This window comes from Talpa occidentalis, unplaced genomic scaffold (genome assembly GCF_014898055.3).
Source record: "Talpa occidentalis isolate TD23 unplaced genomic scaffold, MPIMG_talOcc4v2.1 talOcc4.5, whole genome shotgun sequence".
Classification (NCBI taxonomy): Eukaryota; Metazoa; Chordata; class Mammalia; order Eulipotyphla; family Talpidae; genus Talpa; species Talpa occidentalis.
Genome location: NW_023604861.1, coordinates 98,038,947 through 98,058,315, shown reverse-complemented (window position 1 = coordinate 98,058,315; position 19,369 = coordinate 98,038,947). Strand labels below are relative to the sequence as shown.

The 19,369-nt window shown below is 42.7% G+C and overlaps 1 protein-coding gene across 1 annotated transcript in view; it reads left to right on the top strand.

The window, feature by feature from the left end:
- Positions 1-19,369, top strand: part of ACOXL (acyl-CoA oxidase like) — a 301,583-nt gene that overhangs the window by 23,001 nt on the left and 259,213 nt on the right. The window contains exons 3-5 of the mRNA XM_037527835.1: positions 7,553-7,636; positions 15,892-15,978; positions 16,305-16,403. Coding sequence (XP_037383732.1) covers positions 7,553-7,636; positions 15,892-15,978; positions 16,305-16,403 — 270 coding nt within the window. The remainder of the gene's footprint in view (positions 1-7,552; positions 7,637-15,891; positions 15,979-16,304; positions 16,404-19,369) is intronic.

Here is a 19,369-nt window from a genome sequence, read left to right as displayed (position 1 = left end):
CGCAGGCAGTATATGGTAGCACCATCATGCGCTAAACTAGTGGTTCTCAAAATATGGTCTTGAGGATCCCCAAGACCCTTCAGGTACTACCTGAAAAGTAGATGTTCAACTGCCTGTGTGAACGATACCAGACGTTCATCATAATCTTCAACCAAAACAGCGTATCATAACAGATGGAGAGCAGAAGCAGATCTGAGAACCCAGTTGTCTTTTATTAAGCTGGATGCTAAAACAATTTGCAAAAATGTAAAACAATGCTATAATTTTCACTGATTTTATTTTGTTCTAGAAATTATGGTTGTGTTTCATAAGAATTATGTCATTCACACTAACATGGACTGGGTTTATTGTTATTTTTTAAAAACTCTCAGTTTTAATTACAAGTATGATAAATTGATAGATACAACCCACATAAACAAAAACTCTTTGGAATCCTTGATAGTTTCTAAGAGTGTAAAAGGGTCCAGAGACCATGAAGTTTGAGAACTACCATTGTAAATCATCCACTGTTTTCTCAAGAGCCCAATCTCAGATCAACATGGAGGGGAATGGATGGAAGACTGGTGGTTGTATATTTATAATTATTATAATGCTCTGTTATTTCAATCAGAATTTGGATTTGTATTTGTAAATATACCAGGTGGGTGATCAGATCTACAATGAGATAAGATTCGAAGACAGCTCATCTTAAAGGACATTTGGGAGTGGGAAAAATGGTGCTTTCTTAGTTAATCCCTGAGCTAGGGAGCGGCCTTTCCCAGGAAGCAGCTACATTGAAGCTGTGGGTGTGTTATGGGGGGGCTGCTAAGCAGGGACTATGCCAAGAGGCTGGGCGTGTTTATCCTGGTTCTTTACACTAGTTCATCTCACCTAGGCCTGCTCACAAACACCAGTGCCAGCCCTGATTGGTCCTGCAGACCGTGACCAAGTACACTCCACTCCAGCCCGGTCCTGGAGCCTGACCTACTTATTCTGAGTTCTTGGCGCCAACACTCTGGCTTTGGCTCTGCCATTGGCCCTCTGGCTTCTGTTTGTACTGGAACCCAGGCTTTTCTTAGTGGACTGTGACAGGCTGCCCCTGGCTCTTGGTCTTATATGCTGCCTTTGGCAAGAGTCCCTGTCCCTGCTCCAGCTCCATGAAATTGGACACAGGCCACTTGGACAGGCCTTTGACCAGGCCAGCCCTGGCTCCACGAGATGCCTTGGAGGATTTGAGCAGAGACCACATAGAGTGGCCTGTTTACAGAAGTTCCTCTGTATAGATTGGCATCTGAACTGAGTTGTCATCTCTGATGGCCACAGGGATTACTTGAAAGGGTGTGCCAGGGTGTGAGTTGAGATCTACCCAAGGGAATCCAATGCAGCTGGAATCTGGTGCTATTTATTTATTGCACTGTAAACCCTTCAGCATAATGAGAACTTTTCACTTTAAGGCTTAACTGTTACTCTTGCCATGAAATAATACATTAAAAATAACAATAATTATTGCTTGCTCTCATTTTCTAAGTCCCTTCTGTGTGCCAGGTGAGGTGATTTGTTCACTTTACAATTATTTATTGAACATCTATTATGAGCCAGGCATTGTTTCAGAGGCAGTGAACAAAGTAGGCAAAAATACCTGTCTCTGTGGAGTTTACATTTTAGCCAGGAGAAGGCAAACAATAAATTAATGAATACATAAATTTATACAGTAAACATAGATTTATATTAAAAACTAGTAAATATAGTATGCCAGGTGATGATTGTTGCTGTGGATAAAAATCAAACTTGGTAAATGGGAACAGGAGTGAAACTTACCTCTAGTCACAAATGACATGATCTTATGTATAGAAAACTAAAGATTCCATAAAAAACCTTTTAGAACTCGATCACTCATCAAAGTTGTAGAAAACTAAATTAACCATTATTTTCCATTAAAATTAGTGTAAAATAATGGGCTTTCCATTAACAGAAAGCTACGATAATGCACCAGACTGGTAATATCAATACAATACATTTGCTATTGCACGCTGTTAATATTGATAAGTTATGTGATTACACTAATAATCTGAAAAATGCTCAAAGCAGCTAGGGAATTTGGTTGGAAGCAAGTGCTGTCAAGGGAAGAGATATTAATTTAATGCAAGAATTTGGGAAAATCCTAAACTATTAAAATACTACAATAATGTTTTTGTAAAAAGAGAAAAAGATCCTCAGACAGAGCTGCGGGAATGTCACCTTTCATCATTCTTATACCGGGCTTTTCTGGAATAGTCAAAGTCCCTGTGGAGAATAGAAATATAGTGGTTCCATAAGGCCTTGTTACAGGATTTGCCCAGCACTCTGCTCAGGCACCCTACTATGTGGTCCCAGAAAACAGTAGAGAATAAGAAGGGCCAGATGAGAAAGCTGTGGTGAAAAACTTAGATTTTCTTCTAAAATTAACTTTAGTCATTGGAGAGTTTTAGCCACAGTGATGATGGGGGGAACAAAAAGAGGGAAGCACAGTATGATGCTTGTTCTTAAAATATTATAGTGCCCTGATCAAACTTTACGTGTTGCTTCAAAAAATGTATAAGGATCAAAACAGGGGTGGGAAGAGCACAAGGGACTATGGTGATGGAACACAGGTGAATTGGTCGTGGGAATTTGATGGGGACTACACCTGAGAGGAGAAAGCATTCATTGTACAAGAATGTTGTAAAATATATATATATATATATATATATATATATACAGTAAAAAAATTTTAAAAATGTGTAAGAAAATGCAAAAGACCTAGAGTCATTGAATCAATTCTGAAAAGGACAAACTTGGAGAACTCTCAACACTTCATTTCAAGGCTCATTGTAAAGCTACTCACGCTTATGTGACATTGGTATATGGATGGACCGATAGATTAGCAGGGCAGCATGGAGAATCCTGAAATAAACCCACACACATGATCAATTTATTTTTGGGTAATATTGCCAAGGCAATTCAAGGAAAAGTTTTCAATAAATGGTGCTGGATCAACTAAAGAGAAGTTAACCTTGATCTTTATCTAATACTACACACAAAAATAATATGAGATATACATCTACATAGAAATTCTAAAATGACAAAATTGGTAGAAGAAAGGAGAATGTCCTTTTGAGTTTAGGATAGGCAGAGGTTTCTTAGAGAGAATGAAAAAAAAAAACCCTAAACATGTATAAATATTGGTATTCATCACAAAAACTGTTCATAAAAAGACATCACCAACAAAATAAAAAGGCAATCCACAAATTGGGAAAAAAAGTATCTATAATGCATAGATCTGACAAAAATGTATGTCCAGAAGCAAAAAATTTGTAGCCAGAATATATAAAGACTTATAGTTCAATGATAGACAAACAGCCCAATTTTAAAAAATGGGCAAAGGAAATTAATAATTTCTATATAAAGTACACAAATAACAATAAGCATATAAAATTGTGCTCAGCATCTTTAGTCACCCAAGGAATGCATATTTAAATCACAATAAAATGCCGTTACACTCCCTTCATAAGCTAAAAATAGAAAAGACTGACAACATTGATGAGGATGTGGAGGAACTAGAACTCCCATGTTGTAGGTAGGTATGCAATATGGTACAACTATTTTTTTCTTAAAGATTTATTTATTTATGCATACAAGAACTGCAGTACAGGCAAGAGGTGTGGGGGGTGAGAGGATTCACCAGAGACAGAGTGGTGAACAGAACAGGCATATTAACTGGAATACACTGCTGAGGGGAGCAGCGGGCGAGACAGGAGATGTCTGCTACACCATGTGGGTATCTCCCTGGCCGGGGATTGAACTCGTGCTGCAGGGGCTGGTGGTTGCTTCATGGGTTGCGCCTTAACCCCTCGCGCCACCAGGGAGGCCCAGTACAACCATTTTGAAGAACTGTTTGGCAGTTACAGTTATTTACAATATTAAATTATACCCTTTAACCAGAAGTTGCATTCCTGAGCATTAACTAAAGAGCAATGTCTACAAAAGGATTAGTACATGGCTGTTTATGTCAGTTTGATATCAGTTTGGGGGTTTGTTATAAATGACCCCAAACTGGAAACAACCCAAATGTTCATCAATAAGAGACTGGAAAAATTATGGAATATTCATAGATGGGAAACTATTTGGTCATTAAGTAGAATGAACTACTGATATGAAAAACAGTGTTGAGCCCTTATTTGCATGAAAGAAGGCAAGTGTAAGTCATGTAAGTTTCAGAATAGCAAATCTAATGGCTGCTGATATAAAGGGAGTGGGGATTCTGGAAAGGAACATGAGGGTATTTCTGGGGCCTAGGACAGGGAAGGGAACATTTTATAATCTTGATTGGGGTGATGGTTACCCAGATAGTAGTTGACCAGAATTCATGCACTTAAGTTCTGTGTATTTCACTGCATATACATTTTACCATAATGATAAAAATGATCACAGTGCCTGATGTTCAGAACAGAGTAGAAGCAGGGGACCAACTAGGAGGTTGTTACAAGATGGTGGTGGGAGAGATAAGAAGTGGCTGGACTTGGGATCTCTTTTGGAGAAGGTGTGAATCAGGAATATTGAGCAAAAACTTGCTTAGTTGCTTAGAACAGGCCCTAGATGCTTGAATCCTTGAAACCATTCATTCATTTTATTGGTGTGTTTTACTCTGACCCCTGCTCTTTCTAAAATAATTTGAGGTTGATTATAAGAAAGGACATGTATTCAGTAAGACTAAGAAGACATAACAAAAATAGAAAATTGAAACCAAAAGATAGAGAAGCAAATATGTCAGATTGGGGACTGATATTAGAAAATTAAGATCAGGGACCTCCTTCCGCCCAGTACCCTTGGCTGGAGCTGCTGATGGGTTGCAGAGGTTCTTTAATATAATCAGAGGAAAGAAAGCTCTGATTAAAGATACCCATCAGTGCTGAATTAAGTTGACTTTACTTGAAGAATATTTGCCTTTTAGAGACTCTCTTGGCTTATAAAAAACCAAAAGTACACAATTTTTTTTCAGAATTTAATTTGAAATAAGATACTACTACATCACAAAGGTTTGCTACATCTAGTGCTCTACAAAGAAATGACTTTTAGAGAAAACTGTCTTCCTTCTGTGTGAGACTGGTTTTATTAAGCAGAAATGCAAACAGCATGGGGTATATAATTTAGGATAAAATATGTTTGAGTATATTAGATACACACTTATGGAATCATAAGTAATTTAAAATTACTGCAAACTAACTTACTGATAGAAGGATTGAATCAAGTTAAATGAAGGCAGTTACTGATACAGTAGAAATACTGCAAAAATGTAGGCAGAAAACCACATGATTATTGAGTAATCTTTTTTAGTATAGATAATTCAGTTAGTGTTGAATTGAATGAGAGGGGAATCTTTTCATTTTTGACGTTCTTTAATTAAAAACAACTGATTAGGGCCTCCCCGGTGGCGCAGCGGTAGAGCGCTGGGTTGCGAAGCTGCCCGTGGCCTCTGCGGTGCCGGTTCAATCCCCGGCTGCTCCCCGGCCACCAGAGGAGGGTCCCACATGGCGCGCAGACCTCTCCTGCCGCCCGCTGCTCCCCTCAGCAGTGTACTTCGGTCCTTCTGCCTGCTCTGCTCCCCGCTCTGGCTCTGGTGAATTCTCTCACCCTCCCGGGCTTCTGACTGTACCCAGTGCATGTATAAACCAAAACAAACAAGCAAACAAATAAATAAAGAAAAACATGCCTCTATTAAAAAAAAAAAAAATCTTTAAAAAAAAAAATAAATAAAAACAACTGATTAGAAATGAGAGAATTAGAAGCATTGAAGAGAACTTATGTGTGATGTTAAAAATATATGTTAGGGCCTCCCTGGTGGCGCAGCGGTTGAGCGCTGGGTTGTGAAGCTGCCCGCGGCCTCTGCAGCGCCGGTTCGATCCCCGGCTGCTCCCCGGCCACCAGAGGAGGGTCCCACATGGCGCGCAGACCTCTCCTGCCGCCCGCTGCTCCCCTCAGCAGTGTACTTCGGTCCTTCTGCCTGCTCTGCTCCCCGCTCTGGCTCTGGTGAATTCTCTCACCCTCCCGTGCTTCTGACTGTACACAGTGCTTGTATAAATAAATAAATAAAAACAAATCTTTAAAAAAAAAAAAAATATATGTTAGAAAGGCAGTTAATCAAATTAAGTGTAGTTTTAGTTTTGACTTCTTGACCATTCCAAATAATTGCTTAAATGAACATCAAAGGATTTCTGGTAAACTCCTATTGGCATTCCCCCAATGAATCTAATAATAAAGACCTCCATCTTATAGAGATGGTGGAGGCAGGAGGGGGGGGTGGAAGGGTGGGGGTGGGGGGCTGGGGGGGGAAAGAAAAATAATTGTTATAGACAATTTATTATGTTCCAGAATGGCTAACTTAGCAGTTGATTCTTCAGCAAATGTGATTGCAATTTTGCAATTAATTTCAAACTGATACATAAAAAAAGCTGTAGTTGGATACCATTAGTGACAAAGTCATACTCCTGCATCAACAGAATAAATGGAGAGAATGAAATATGAATAAAACCATGAACAGATGTCCATAAGGGGACTCTGAGCACCTGGTTTCTAGTCCTAGCTCTGCCTTGTTACTAGGCAGTCCCTGGTTAGACAAGCCATTTGCCCTCCCTAAGCATAACTTCCATCTGTTACATGGGGTCAGTGCTTCCTGTCCTGTTTAGTTTGTCATGGAGGTCGTTGTGAGGGTCTGTGGGACAGAGGGCATGCGGGCCCTCTGAAAGAGTCCACAAATATATGCTACAGTTGTTTTTCATTATTTGTTGGTAACCAACTCTGCAGCGTGCACTGAAGCCTGAACCACGCAATGGTTTATGCTCCAGCCTGGAGATATTTTAGGAAATAATCAATACAAGATGCATTGGGTTGGAGCCACGATAAAAGTCATAAATCTTGACAGCCTGCTGTTTGATAAAATTAATAATGCTTGAGAGAAACATTGTAAAACCCGATGGGAGGGGAAAACATAAAGTATGTTTGGGGAGAGAACTTAAGCCAAACTGAAAGTCATCAAGGAAGGCTGGTTATCTCCTGCTGCTGGTGGGGCAAGATGCACATGTACACATACGTTCAGGTGCATAGTGCACACACTTCTCATGTATATACTCATGTACACATGGGCAGTGAGCACCAGCTTGTTGACCCAGTCTCAGAAGAGATGGCGATTAAGGAAGACTAATATTAATTCCAGCAATGGATAATTGCAATGTATACACTTAGGGGCCTTTCACATCTAAGGAAATGCTGGCTACCTGTGAATTTTAACAATAAATCATGATGGTGTTTTCACTTAGTCTCCTTTCTCTCTATTGTGTTAGAAACCTAAATACTCTATAGGTGGAAAGGTTGCAAACTTTTCCTTTGTAGGGAAACGCATGTCATTTAAATGCATCATTTAAATTTCTGCACTTAAAAATTGCTTTTATTTTGTTGAAAGTTTTTCATTTCAAAATAACAAGTTTATTATGAAAAACGTTAATTTAAAAGGTCAGAAAACCATAAGGAAACATTGATATTGGGTCTGTTGTATTTTCAGGCAGAGAAAACCGAGAATTTTGTTAGTCGAAGCCTTGTGATAGGAGAAGTGCTCTCCATAGCCGACATGGCCACAGGAGTCAAGGTGAGAGTCACGGGCACCCCACCCTCCAGGAACTGGTACTTTTGAACAGTCAGGAGTGAGAAATAACCCGCAGGAATCAACTCATTGGATTAGGTGTTTGTGACACACTTAGAATCCACTCCCCAACATCCTCTTTGACCATTATATTCAATTCTGTTTGTTTTTCTTTACTTTTCTTTTTATATAGTTATATGTTTATATTTTATATAAAAATATATATTTTGTGTGTCAAATATTTTCATCTGCTTTTATTTTATAAGAACTATTTGTGATTTACTTTTTCACTTAAATATTATTGCTAAGATTGATCCATATCCTTGCATGCCACCATGTTCATTCATTTGAAATTAAAATAACTATTTACTTTGAAATAGCAATTTGCACAAGGAAGTACAAAAATAGTATATAGAGTCATGTGCACATTTCCCCCAGTTTCCTTCAGTGCTGACAACTTATATCACTGTAGTGTAACACAGAACCAGGAAATCGATATTAGTATAGTACAGTTAAGTAGACTGTGGACCCTCTTCATATTTTACGAGTTTTTACATGCAATCAATCGTATGTGTGTGTTTCCATGTAGTTTGGTCCCAAATATAGATTCAAACAACCACCACTGTAATCAAGATACTAAACTGATACTTCATCAACACACAGAAACTTATGGTACTACCCATTTACAGTTGCATCTCCGTTCTTTGGCAACCACTAAACTATTCTTTATAGTTTTGCCATTTTGGGAGTGGCAAATTCATTCATTTTTATTATAGCATAGCATTTCCTTGTGTGACTATGCCACAGTAGTTGTAAATCTTTGACTTTTGCCAGATCAAATGGGTATTAGTGGCATTGCATTGTAGGCTTGCTTTGCAAATACCAGTGCACATACTTGCTGCACTCACCAAGGGTGGTGAACAGAATAGTTTGGGAAGGGAGACATGACTGCTGGGGCCTTTTTGGTGCCCTTAGTGTCCTAGCAGAGAGTCATCTGTGTGGCTCTACCTGTTCCTTCCTTTCCGTTCCTGGCCATTACTGGGCCTTAAAATAATTCCCTATATCCAGTCCTGATGTGCTTAAGGAGGAGAAATTATAATTAGAACATGAAGAGAAAATGGTCAGACAGGCAGCCAGGTCAATTATTGGTGAGTGAAAGATGACAGCTATTTCTGCCTTACAGTGTAGCATCAAAAAATGGGTAAGGATTAAAAACAAATCTGTGAGTGCCATCCCATGGAGAGAATGCCCACTATTAGATCCTTTGGGGGAGATTGGCTTCTCTGTGATTTCTTCAGCCTGGTTGGGTTGGCTGTGGCTTCTAGAGGGAAGTTAGCTGAGATGCAACAAATAGGCTCCCCTCCCCCTCAGAAATACTAGAGGATCCTGGTCTAGGGTCCTTGTCCTCAGTTTGTGCTTTTACCTTGTTGTTCAGCCCCGACCTTCTCTTCAGCAAGCTTCTAGTGGGGTGTGACCTTGGGGAGGTCTCTACAAGGTGTTCCAGATTTTTGGGTGGGGATCCTTCACTACATCTCCAGGAATGCAGAGCCTAGTCATGGAGATGCACAGGGAATGTTTGAATGAATGAAGGCTGGTTAGTCTGTGGTTTAAAGAAGACAAACATTTTGACCAGTTGCAATGTGTGGACCTTATTTAGATTCTGCTTCCAACAACAAGCTATAAAGAAAAGTTATGTCAGTTGGGGAAATTTAAACATTGGCTATTTAGTTATATTAAATTGTTATCATTACATTTTTAGGTGGGATAATAGTTTCAGGGTTTGTTTTTAAAAGTCTTTATCTTTTATAGATGCATAGGAAGTATTTAGGGATGAAAGGACAGAATGTCGGATAAGCTCATGGTTTAGGATCACCTTGGTTAGCTAGGATGGTGGGTGTAGAGTGGGAAGAAGATTGGGGGAAAGATGAAATAAAATGGACTGCAAGCTGGTCATTGCTGAGTTCATTATATTATTCTATTTTGTTTGAAGATTTCCATAGTGAACAGCTTTTTAAAAACTTCTATTCCTGAGTATCCAAAAAGACATTGGAGCTGATTTTTGAAAATGCTTCTCTGATCACATCACTCCTCCACTTACAACCCCTTCTCATGAAGCTTCCCATGAACCTTCTGGTCTTTGACATGACCCCAGGTTCTGGTGTGGTTCTGGCCTTGTGAACCTTTCTAGAAGCCTTCTGTATACTTTGTCCCCTCTCTGGGTGACCTATCTGCCACACTGGCCCTCTGTAGCTTTTTCTTATTCACCTTGGAACTGCTCTTTCTTCCTTCACCTGACTGACACCTGTACATTCTTTAATTCCCAGCTCAAGCATCCTCCCTCAGGAAAACTTCTGTCAAACCTGCAGTCTAGGGCCTCCCCGGTGGCGCAGCGGTTGAGCGCTGGGTTGCGAAGCTGCCCGCAGCCTCTGCAGCACCGGTTCGATCCCCGGCTGCTCCCCGGCCACCGGAGGAGGGTCCCACATGGCGCGCAGACCTCTCCTGCCGCCCGCTGCTCCCCTCAGCAGTGTACTTCGGTCCTTCTGCCTGCTCTGCTCCCCGCTCTGGCTCTGGTGAATTCTCTCACCCTCCTGCGCTTCTGACTGTACCCAGTGCATGTATAAACAAAAACAAACAAACAAATAAATAAATAAATGAATAAAATACGTGCCTCTTAAAAAAAAAAAAAAACCAAAAAAAAAAAAACCTGCAGTCTAAGTCCCATCTGTGTGTTGTCGTCTGTCTATACCTTTCAGTTTGCTGCCATAGCATGTGTTCATTTGGGATTTGCCCGTTTATTTCCCCCATTTGTGTGTCTTATATATGTCTCTTAGCACCACTAGAGGGCAAACTTCTTCGAGATTATCACTTTATATTCTTGGTACAAAGTGGATGTCAATACATGAGTACATAGACTCAAATGAATACATAGACTCAAAACAGTATGGTAGTTACTCAGAAGGTAAAAGAGTAGAATTACCGTATGACTCAGCGGTTCCCTCCTAGGAATATACTCCAAAAAATTGAAAACAGAAACTCAGAGACTTGAATATCAGTGCTTATTGCAGCATTATTCACAAAAGCTAAAAGGTGGAAGCAAACCAAATATCCATCAACAGATGCACGGATAAACAAAAGATGGCATATACATTCGATGGGGTATTATTTGGCCTTAAAAAGGAATGAAGTTCTAACAAGTGCTACAGCACAGATGTCAGACACTAAAGGACAAATTTTGTCTGATTCCACTTCTATGAAATTTCTAGAATAGACAAATTTATAGAGAATGAATGCAGATTAGCAATTCCCCGAGGCTGGGGGAGTTTTGGGTATGGGAAGTTAATGCTGAATGGGCACAGAGTATCTCTTTGGGGTGATGAAAAAGTTTTGGAAGTAGTGGTGATGGTTGCACAACATTTGAATGTAATAAAAACCTCTGAATTGTATACTTATAAAAGGCTAACATGGCAAACCTTATGTTTGATATCTTATCACAAATTAAAAAGATTTAAAAATTTGACCAAAGTGAATGCTAACCCTGTTTCTTTCCTACTCATCAGTCATTTCAGAGGATTTTTTTCCCCTTGAACTTAGGCAGCCCAGGAGGTTAGAGAGCTGTATGTAGATCATGCCACTGAGTCCAGCCCAGGAGCCATGGATGTTGTTTGTGTTGATAGAGAGAGAGGTCCAGGCAGGGTCTGTGGTGTGTTGGGAGCAGTTCCTGTGAGCTCTGGGCTGGCTAGGATGTCCTCAGCTCTCACTGGCAGGCCGAGAGTGACTGGTGACCACTGATAGTTTTCCTTGATGTGTTCATAGTGTTGGCTGCCCCTACAGAGGGGGCATTGGCATCATCCATCACGGTTGCCTGTGCCACACAGGGTTGAGCCCCTTTTCTCTCTCCCTCCAGGTCTTTGTTATCAGAGGCTCTGGGCGTCCCTGAGAGCTTTGAACAAACACACTTGTACTCACACAGCCAAGAGCTGGCAAGGCCATGGGCTGCCTCTGAAAGCGATTCATGGCCAGGGGGGTAGGAAAGAGAGAGGTGCCAGGGAAGGAGAAGGCTTTGGATCCCCACTTGAGCTTGGGAGCCGGCCCAAGGTCTTCTGCCAGATGTGCTGATGCAACCTGGAAGGACTCTAAGGCTGCAAGAAAAGTGACATGCTTCCTTTTTTTCTTCCCCACAACTCCTTTTTCCTCATTTGAATCATCTTACTCTTTGCTTTGCTTGAGCTGCTGTGATAAATGACCATGGGTCAGGTGGCTTAAACAACATAAGTGAATTTCTTAGTTTGGGAGGCTGGGAAGTCTAAGAGCAAGCTGATTCAGTTTCTGGTGAGGGGCCTCTTCCCTGTTTACAGATGGCTGCCTTCTTACTGTGAGAAGTGAGATGTGTCTCCCTCATGGGGGTTATGGGGTGGAGAGAGGAGTAAGATGGGAGGCAGACACACACACACACACAGAGAAAGAGAGAGAGAGAGAGAGACACGAGAGAGGAAGAGGGAGAGAGAGAGAAAGAGAGGCGAGCTTACACATGCATGTGTGCACAAACTAGTTGGTATCTCTTGTAAGGGCACTAATCCTTCTGTGGGGGCTCATGACTTCACCCTCATGACATTTCATCTGAGTGTAATTAATTCCCAAAGCCCCATATCCTAATGCCATCACACTGGGCATTGATTAAGGCTTTGGCATATGATTTGGGGGGCGGATACAAATCAGTCCATAGCATTCTCTTTTCTGAGGTCACCATTTGTTTAAAAAAAAAAACTCTTCCAGTGCCTTAGTGAACCCCATTTACTCTTGGAAGGAAAAGACCCCAAGACCACTTGAAGCCTCTCTAGGAGAACCCTGCTGGACATTGTGGAGGAGGGGCCTGGCCTCTCATGGATGCGGTGCTCGCAGCTTCCTGCATGCATAACAGAGCTTGCGGGTCTATTGCGGCAGGGAGACAGTCAGAATAATGTGGGTTCTCTCAGTGTGGCTACTCAGTCCCAATTCTGGCACATTCTTTCCCTCACCTATACCCTAGTTTTCACTTTTGTGAAGGTGGCACTGCTAATACTCCCTCATGGGCTGTGTTCAGATGGAGACTGATGATGCCTATAAGGGGCTCCATGCTGTGCCTCGCATGTGGATGGGCTGTACCCCTGAGACATGGCCCAAGCCCTTCCCAGTCTTCTGGGTAGTGGACTAAGTCGAATCAACCTGTGTTTCCAGCTCTAGTCACCAACTTTCCTTGCTGCTGTGGGATGTTGCTCCTTCTAGTCATCATTTAAAATTCAGAGACCTGACCCAAGGCCCCTTCAATCTGTCTGACCTCAGTTCCCTGCTGCTGCAGACTCTTAGTGGGCATGTGTGGTCATGCTCCTGAGGGTGCAGCTGATATTTTTTCCCACTGGATACTTGAAATAGGAGAGAGGGATCTTTCCCAAACAAAAGTACAAGAGTTTTTGTTAGGTGTTTCTCCACTATCCCCTTAAATTTGCTTGCCACTGCTTTTCTCAGTCTCTCCCAGAGCAAACATCTGTCTTTGTCCTGTTCCCTTAGGTGGCCTGGGGACGAGGGTGCTCACAGGGCAGCGATGTCAGTAGAGGACACTGCCCTTGCAGGAGGACACTTTGCACTGTTCCCTTCTGATGACTGATGCTCTTCTTTATTGAGTCTCAGCGTCCCATCTTAGTGAGTTCATCCCTTCCTCCCGGTTCTTCCATCAAGCTTCCCCACTGTAGTTAATGGGCTCCATTCATCCAGAGACTCTGTCATAGCCCCTTGGGTCACCTGCAGTCTTTTCTTGCTCTCTTCTCCAAATCCAACCTATCAGCTATCTCCAGGATCTGCCGCAAGTCCCTCTACTTCTCATCTCCTTAACCACTACATTCTGGGCTGCCGCCACCACAGGGACCAGGGCCTGCTTGCCCCCTCCCTGGAGTGGGGCCCATTCTCCTCGCAAGAAGCACGTGTTGAAAGCATCCATCAGATCAGGGGTCTCCTGATTGGAACCCCCAGGTGCTCCCATTCATTATCCTCATTTGGTCAGGTTTCAGAGAATGTGACGTTGGCAATACATTGGCTAGCACTTGGAGGGAGATCCCCATATTTTAATGAACTGTGTGGACTGGGGCCACAAGGCCCTGCCTGTGTTAAACTGCTACAGTTTTATGCAAACCTATAGATTTCACTCACTTAGCCCAATGTGCCAACTAATAGCATTTAGTGAATGGAGGCCTTTAAACCGTGGATGGAACACTCTTTAATTTTTTCTTTCTTTTAAAGAGGAGGAAATATTTTAAAACCTATAAAAGGAAGATACTGTAAAGAAAACAATATCTGCTGACTAAACAGATTTAGGGATGGCAAATTCAACCTGCTTTAGGTTTTAGAAAAATATTCTTTAACTAGATTTCCAAGGTGGTTTATGGGAAAAATGACCATTTGCATTGATTCCTTTTTCCTGTGTCAGAATTAATAATGCAATTTGCAGTGTCTGAGAGGATTCTGCAGAGAAGGGGTTGAGTAATCAGGGCAGTAAGCTTCTTCTGAGGATATTTTATGATTCTTCAAATAAAAAGCATTTCCTGTGGCAGATGTCATCCGTGAAATTCATCTGTTGTGATGTCAGAATGTTTCATTCGGTCAGAGCTGTGGGTGTTGAGGAAGTGCCCTCTCAGGCTGCCAGTGTCACATGGGCGCATGTGACCCTGCTGTTTGCGCCACTTCCCTGCACTGTGGGTGCAGGATCCATGAGGGCTTATTCAATTGTAGTGATCTCAAAAATAAAAAACCTCTTTGAATTTGCCTAAGCAAAAATTATACCTACTTCTTGCCGTAATTGAAGCATCCAGGTGCAGCAGGTTTCAGGTGTGGGTGTGTGGGATCTGGTCTTTCTCATCTCTAGGCTCTGTCTGGATCCCGCATGTTGGCCTCATTCCGCAGGTCTTGTGATGGCAGGAGCAGTCAGCAGCCCCAGGCCTCCATTCCTCCATGATCTGTCACTTCAAGAGGGAGTTTCTCTTCCTCAGTAGCCCATCCATCAGCCTGGTGGCTGCTGGTCTGATTGGGCCTGCCCAGATCACAGTCCACCCTGAAGGATCCCTGTAGACATGATGTTGTACAGGTCAGCCACTCCTGGGTCTCAGTCTCCTCCTAAAGCTGGAGGTGGAGGCCAGCATCAGCCACCCATCACTGGGACTGATTTTGGGGGAAGGAGGTCTCTCCAGAGGAAAACTGGAACCATGTGGCTGTTTGGGGTGGGGAAGGGGCATTGACCTGCAGACAGAAAATGTCTGTATGCTTGAGCCTTCTGTCTTTGCAGTCAGTCCCCCGCTTCCTTCTAATGGCTCTGCCAGAACCACCTTTCCTGCTCCTCCTCCTTCCTGTCTTTTTCCTCTTCACCCTTCACCTCCTCCTGCTCATCAGCAACACTTTCCCAGGGTTTGCAGAGCAGACATAGTGCTTGTCCTGCACGGAATCCTTACTTCAACCTTGTGAAGTACTATTAGACATCAGGCACCTTAGGTTTGAACCCCAACACTGCCCACTCTCTCAGAGTGCAGTCATAGGCAGGCTGCTTTCTATCTGAACTCAGTGTCCTTGTCTGTCACATGGGGGTGAGGACACTTTCTTCTCCAGGTGCTTGTGAGCACCAGTGAGCACGTATGCAAGGAGCACTGCCTGGCAGGGTGAGTGCAGAGTGAGTGGGGGTGTTTTTTACTCAAGTGACTCATTTGTCCAAGTCCCCGCTGCCAGTGGGTCGCTGAGGAGGGATTTGCACCCAGTGGTCTCATCCCATGCTGAAGGACTGCTTGTTTTGTAGCATCACCTCTCCCTTAGCCTTCTGTTTACTGACTGTGTCTCATGGCAGGACTCATGTGCGCTGTTTGTGTGGGTGCCTGGGCTCAGGACACCTACACTTTGTTGTATGCTCCACATACCAGGCCTTCAGCCAGACCCTCAGCAGATAAGGTGAAATGGATATCCAGAACAGCCATTACATGGCGTGATCTGGGCCTTCCTGAGGATGGAGGCCTGATTCTGTGTTGCTGGAATGGCTTCTCCAAGAGTATGAACCATGAGCCATGTCTGCAGAGGGGAACTGGAATGTGGCAGGCAGCGAAGGGGAAGGGCATGAAGCCTTGCCACTGGTGGGGCTTAGGTAAAACCTGGTGAGCAGAACAGATGCTCCTGAACGGAGTTTGACAAGTAGGTTGAGTTGTCACCGAGTTGTGTCTACTGCTGACAGTGCTCTCTGTCGTCCTTGTTTCCAGTGTGGGATCATTTATTGGCTGTTCGGTGGTGCAGTCAGCAATCTCGGAAGCCCAGGACATGTAACTAAGTGGCTTCAGCCACTCCAGGTATGGCGTGTACATCAATAGATGTCTTCTATGCACAGTCCTAAAAAAATTAGAGTAGCTGGGGGTGGGTGTGTGTGCGTCTGTTGAGAATGAAAATAAATCAGAGAATTTATGGCAGGAAATTCTTAATTAAAATGAGAATTTCAAGACTATCTTTTTTGTAAGGCATTGTATCTGTCATGTTGTTATCATGTTAGCTGTCACCAGCTGAATTTTTATCATTATCTCCAACTCCCCTCTCACTCTATTACCAACTTCCTTAATGATCTCTAGTTAGAGCAACCATCTGGCTAGCTAATTCTCTTTTAACATCTGGTAAATTCCAGGAGCAGAAATACACTGGGATGTTTGCAATGACAGAAAGAGGCCATGGGAGCAACGTGAGAGGGATCCAGACGGAGGCCACCTTTGATCTTTCTGCACAGGTAAGGATTCTTTCCATCCTTCTGTGGTTCAGGACTCTGACAGAACTAGACTCTCCTCTTCAAGTCCAACTTCATACCCTCTAAATCAGAAGTGCTTAGAATCAGAAGAAATATCTAAGTATTTGAGTGGAGGTGGATGGATGCTCGGCCTTCACGAGTCTTATGCCAGCCAACACTGCACCACAATTACATGACCACCAGAACTCTAGTTTCACAAATAAGTCTTACTTTTACTACCTTTACTATATATGAAGAACTCCAATAGTTTCCCTTCCATTCTCATTAATTAAAAAAATGTTAGTGGAGATTCTAGAACTGATCTCACAGTCCACTAGTGGGTCACAGCCTGCAGTAGGAGTCCCATCTCTTTGGCTCCTACTCCCCTCTAAATGTTTCTCTCTGCTGATGATCTCTTGTTTACTGTTCAGTAGTCCTAAATAAATAAAATTTGAAGTTCTATCTTGAAAGCTATTTTTAAACATATTTATGCAAGTGTGTGTTTTGAAGGCCCAGATCACCCCATGAAATGGCTGTTCTGGATGTTCCACCCTATCTGCTGAGGGTCTGGCTGAAGGCCTGGTATGTGGAGCAAACAAAGTGTAGGTGTCTTGTGTGTGTGTATGTGCGGTCATTCATTTTATTCTTCATTTTTGCTGAATTTTTCCTTTAGAATCTGGCTTTTTATTAGCAGGTTTTCCTGCTAGTTGGAGGTGGTCAGTGTCTAGAAGACAGGTTCAGGCGAGGGTTATATTGGTTGGGGTCTTACATCTCCTCCGGCCCTTGTGATAGTTCATTAGTAGTCAGTGATGTCTAAGGTCTTGGTAAGAACAAGAATAAGGACTACCACTTATTGAGTGCTTGCTATGTGGCAGGCTCCATGTTGGTCCCTCTGTGTAACAGCATATGTTTCATTACAAAAGCAACCCATAAGCACGAGAGCATATGACTACTGTTAACTGAGCACTTATACTGGGCACCTCGGTATGTAACGTTGTTGGGAGTCTGAGGCTCTCAAAGGTTAGAAACCTCTGACTATGCAATTAATGAGTCTTAGATTCAAGTGTGCGTGCCCTGAACAGCTTAGCTTTACTCAGTGATGGATGCTGACTGGCCATCTTTTGGGTCTTGACTGGCCAATTTTTCTCTTCCTAAGCTATGATATGGAGGTCACCTTGCTGTCTTTAAAGGAAAGAAAAAGAAACATCACCCACAATTCTTATTTATTTGTTTCTCCTCATAATTATTTCCTCCCACAAAAAATCATTTCCCTGTTTTGGTCCCATTTTCCCCAAACACCATAAATGATTTAGCTTCTTGGTATGCCTCAGCAGCTGCCACTTTCTGCAGGGGAGTTGCAAAGTTGAAGTCATAATGATGAGGAGACTCTGGTGAACACTCTGCCTCCTGTGGGGGTGAGAGGGAGAAGGAGCTCGTCGCAAGCTTGGCCACCTAGGACTGACATAGCAGGAGATGGATTTCTCCTTCATTGGTTTCTGTGTTTTCCCCTTCATTTCCCTTTTAAAATGTTGAGCATATCAAATGAGCCCTCTCTCCCTCAAGGACTGTTTTAATCGCTTGCATTTTTTAGTTATTCATTCCTGTGGGTTAGTTGTTTTATTTAATTTTTGGAGGGTGGCTTTGGTAGTGGTGTGTAGAGTGAGAGGTAAGAGAGAGTTCTATTTTCACACTATGTTAAATAGCAAAAATAAACGAGGCTAAGAGCTCGCTGGCCAAAGCCATCTTTTCTGAGTGCTTACAGCCCTGACCGTTTTGCTGGCCTTCAACAAATAATTATAATAGGAACCGACACACATGGTGTGCATTATTTAGATCCAGCTTTAATGCCAGCATTTTGGCTGATGCAAACTTTCCAAATCAAGTGTTTTTGCCAGAAGTGACAAGCCTCCTTTCCCAGAGTGTATCAGATGTTTACAGAGACGAGGGCCTCCTGTCTCTTCCCCACCCTACCAGATCTTCGCTGCCAGACCACTGTTTCTCTGTTACTTCCCTTCCTTCCCTTGAGGTATAAGCATCCCCTAGCCACACGGGATGTTTTGTTGTTGTTGTTGTTTTCCTACTGCACCTTAGCCTCAAATAACTCCTTTCTTTGAGAAGTTCTGGCTGACCTGATAAGACAAGGGCAGTCTCTGGAGACTGCTCTTAAAAAGATTCAACTTGTCCATTTACAAAAAGCCCTTGCACATGTTAAGTTTCCCTGTGCAAGTATATGTCAGAGAATGTTTTCTTAGGCTTCAGAACTGTATTTCTTGGCCAGCGGCACAGTGGAGTCCGTACACTTTAAAATCTGGAGTCTGAAATAATCTTTACATGATCAATAGCTTGTTGGTTTAGTTCAGCCACATCTTCGATAGTGTCAGTTCTCATTACATGTGCGATTCTGCTCTTCTGCCCTCTCTTCTGCACTCCTGACCTGTCCCTGGTGCCCTGCATTCAGAGCTGGCAGTTTTAGCCAGTCTCTCCTTGACCAGAGGCTTAACCGTAACACAGGTGGTGAGCAGGGTTAGGGAGAACTGAACAGCGAAGGGGAGCACTTCCCTTGTGACCCTGCACCGGCTTCCAGAGAGAAAGAAAAAGCAGACTCAGGTTTAAGCAGAGACTGAAAACCAAAAGCCCCACATGTTCCTCCTGACCAGTGTCAGTTTCCAGCTGTTTTCAACCAGAATCATTTGTCATTTGATGGAGACAAACTGGATGCTACATCCAAGATTCCTCCCCTTATAAGACAGATATTTATTTGTAGGTGCTACCGTTTAAGGATTTGAAAGTATGAAGCTTTTGGGGGACTCTTTCATTATTGCATTCATCGATCAGGAAAATGGAGAGGCAGGTTCTCAGGCAGTTACCCAAAGGCTTACATGAGTTACTATTTTTTTTTTTTTTAGAATAATCAGAGTTATATGAGCTGAGGCTCTAAGCCATGTGGGAGTGGTGGTGGCTGTCTGTTG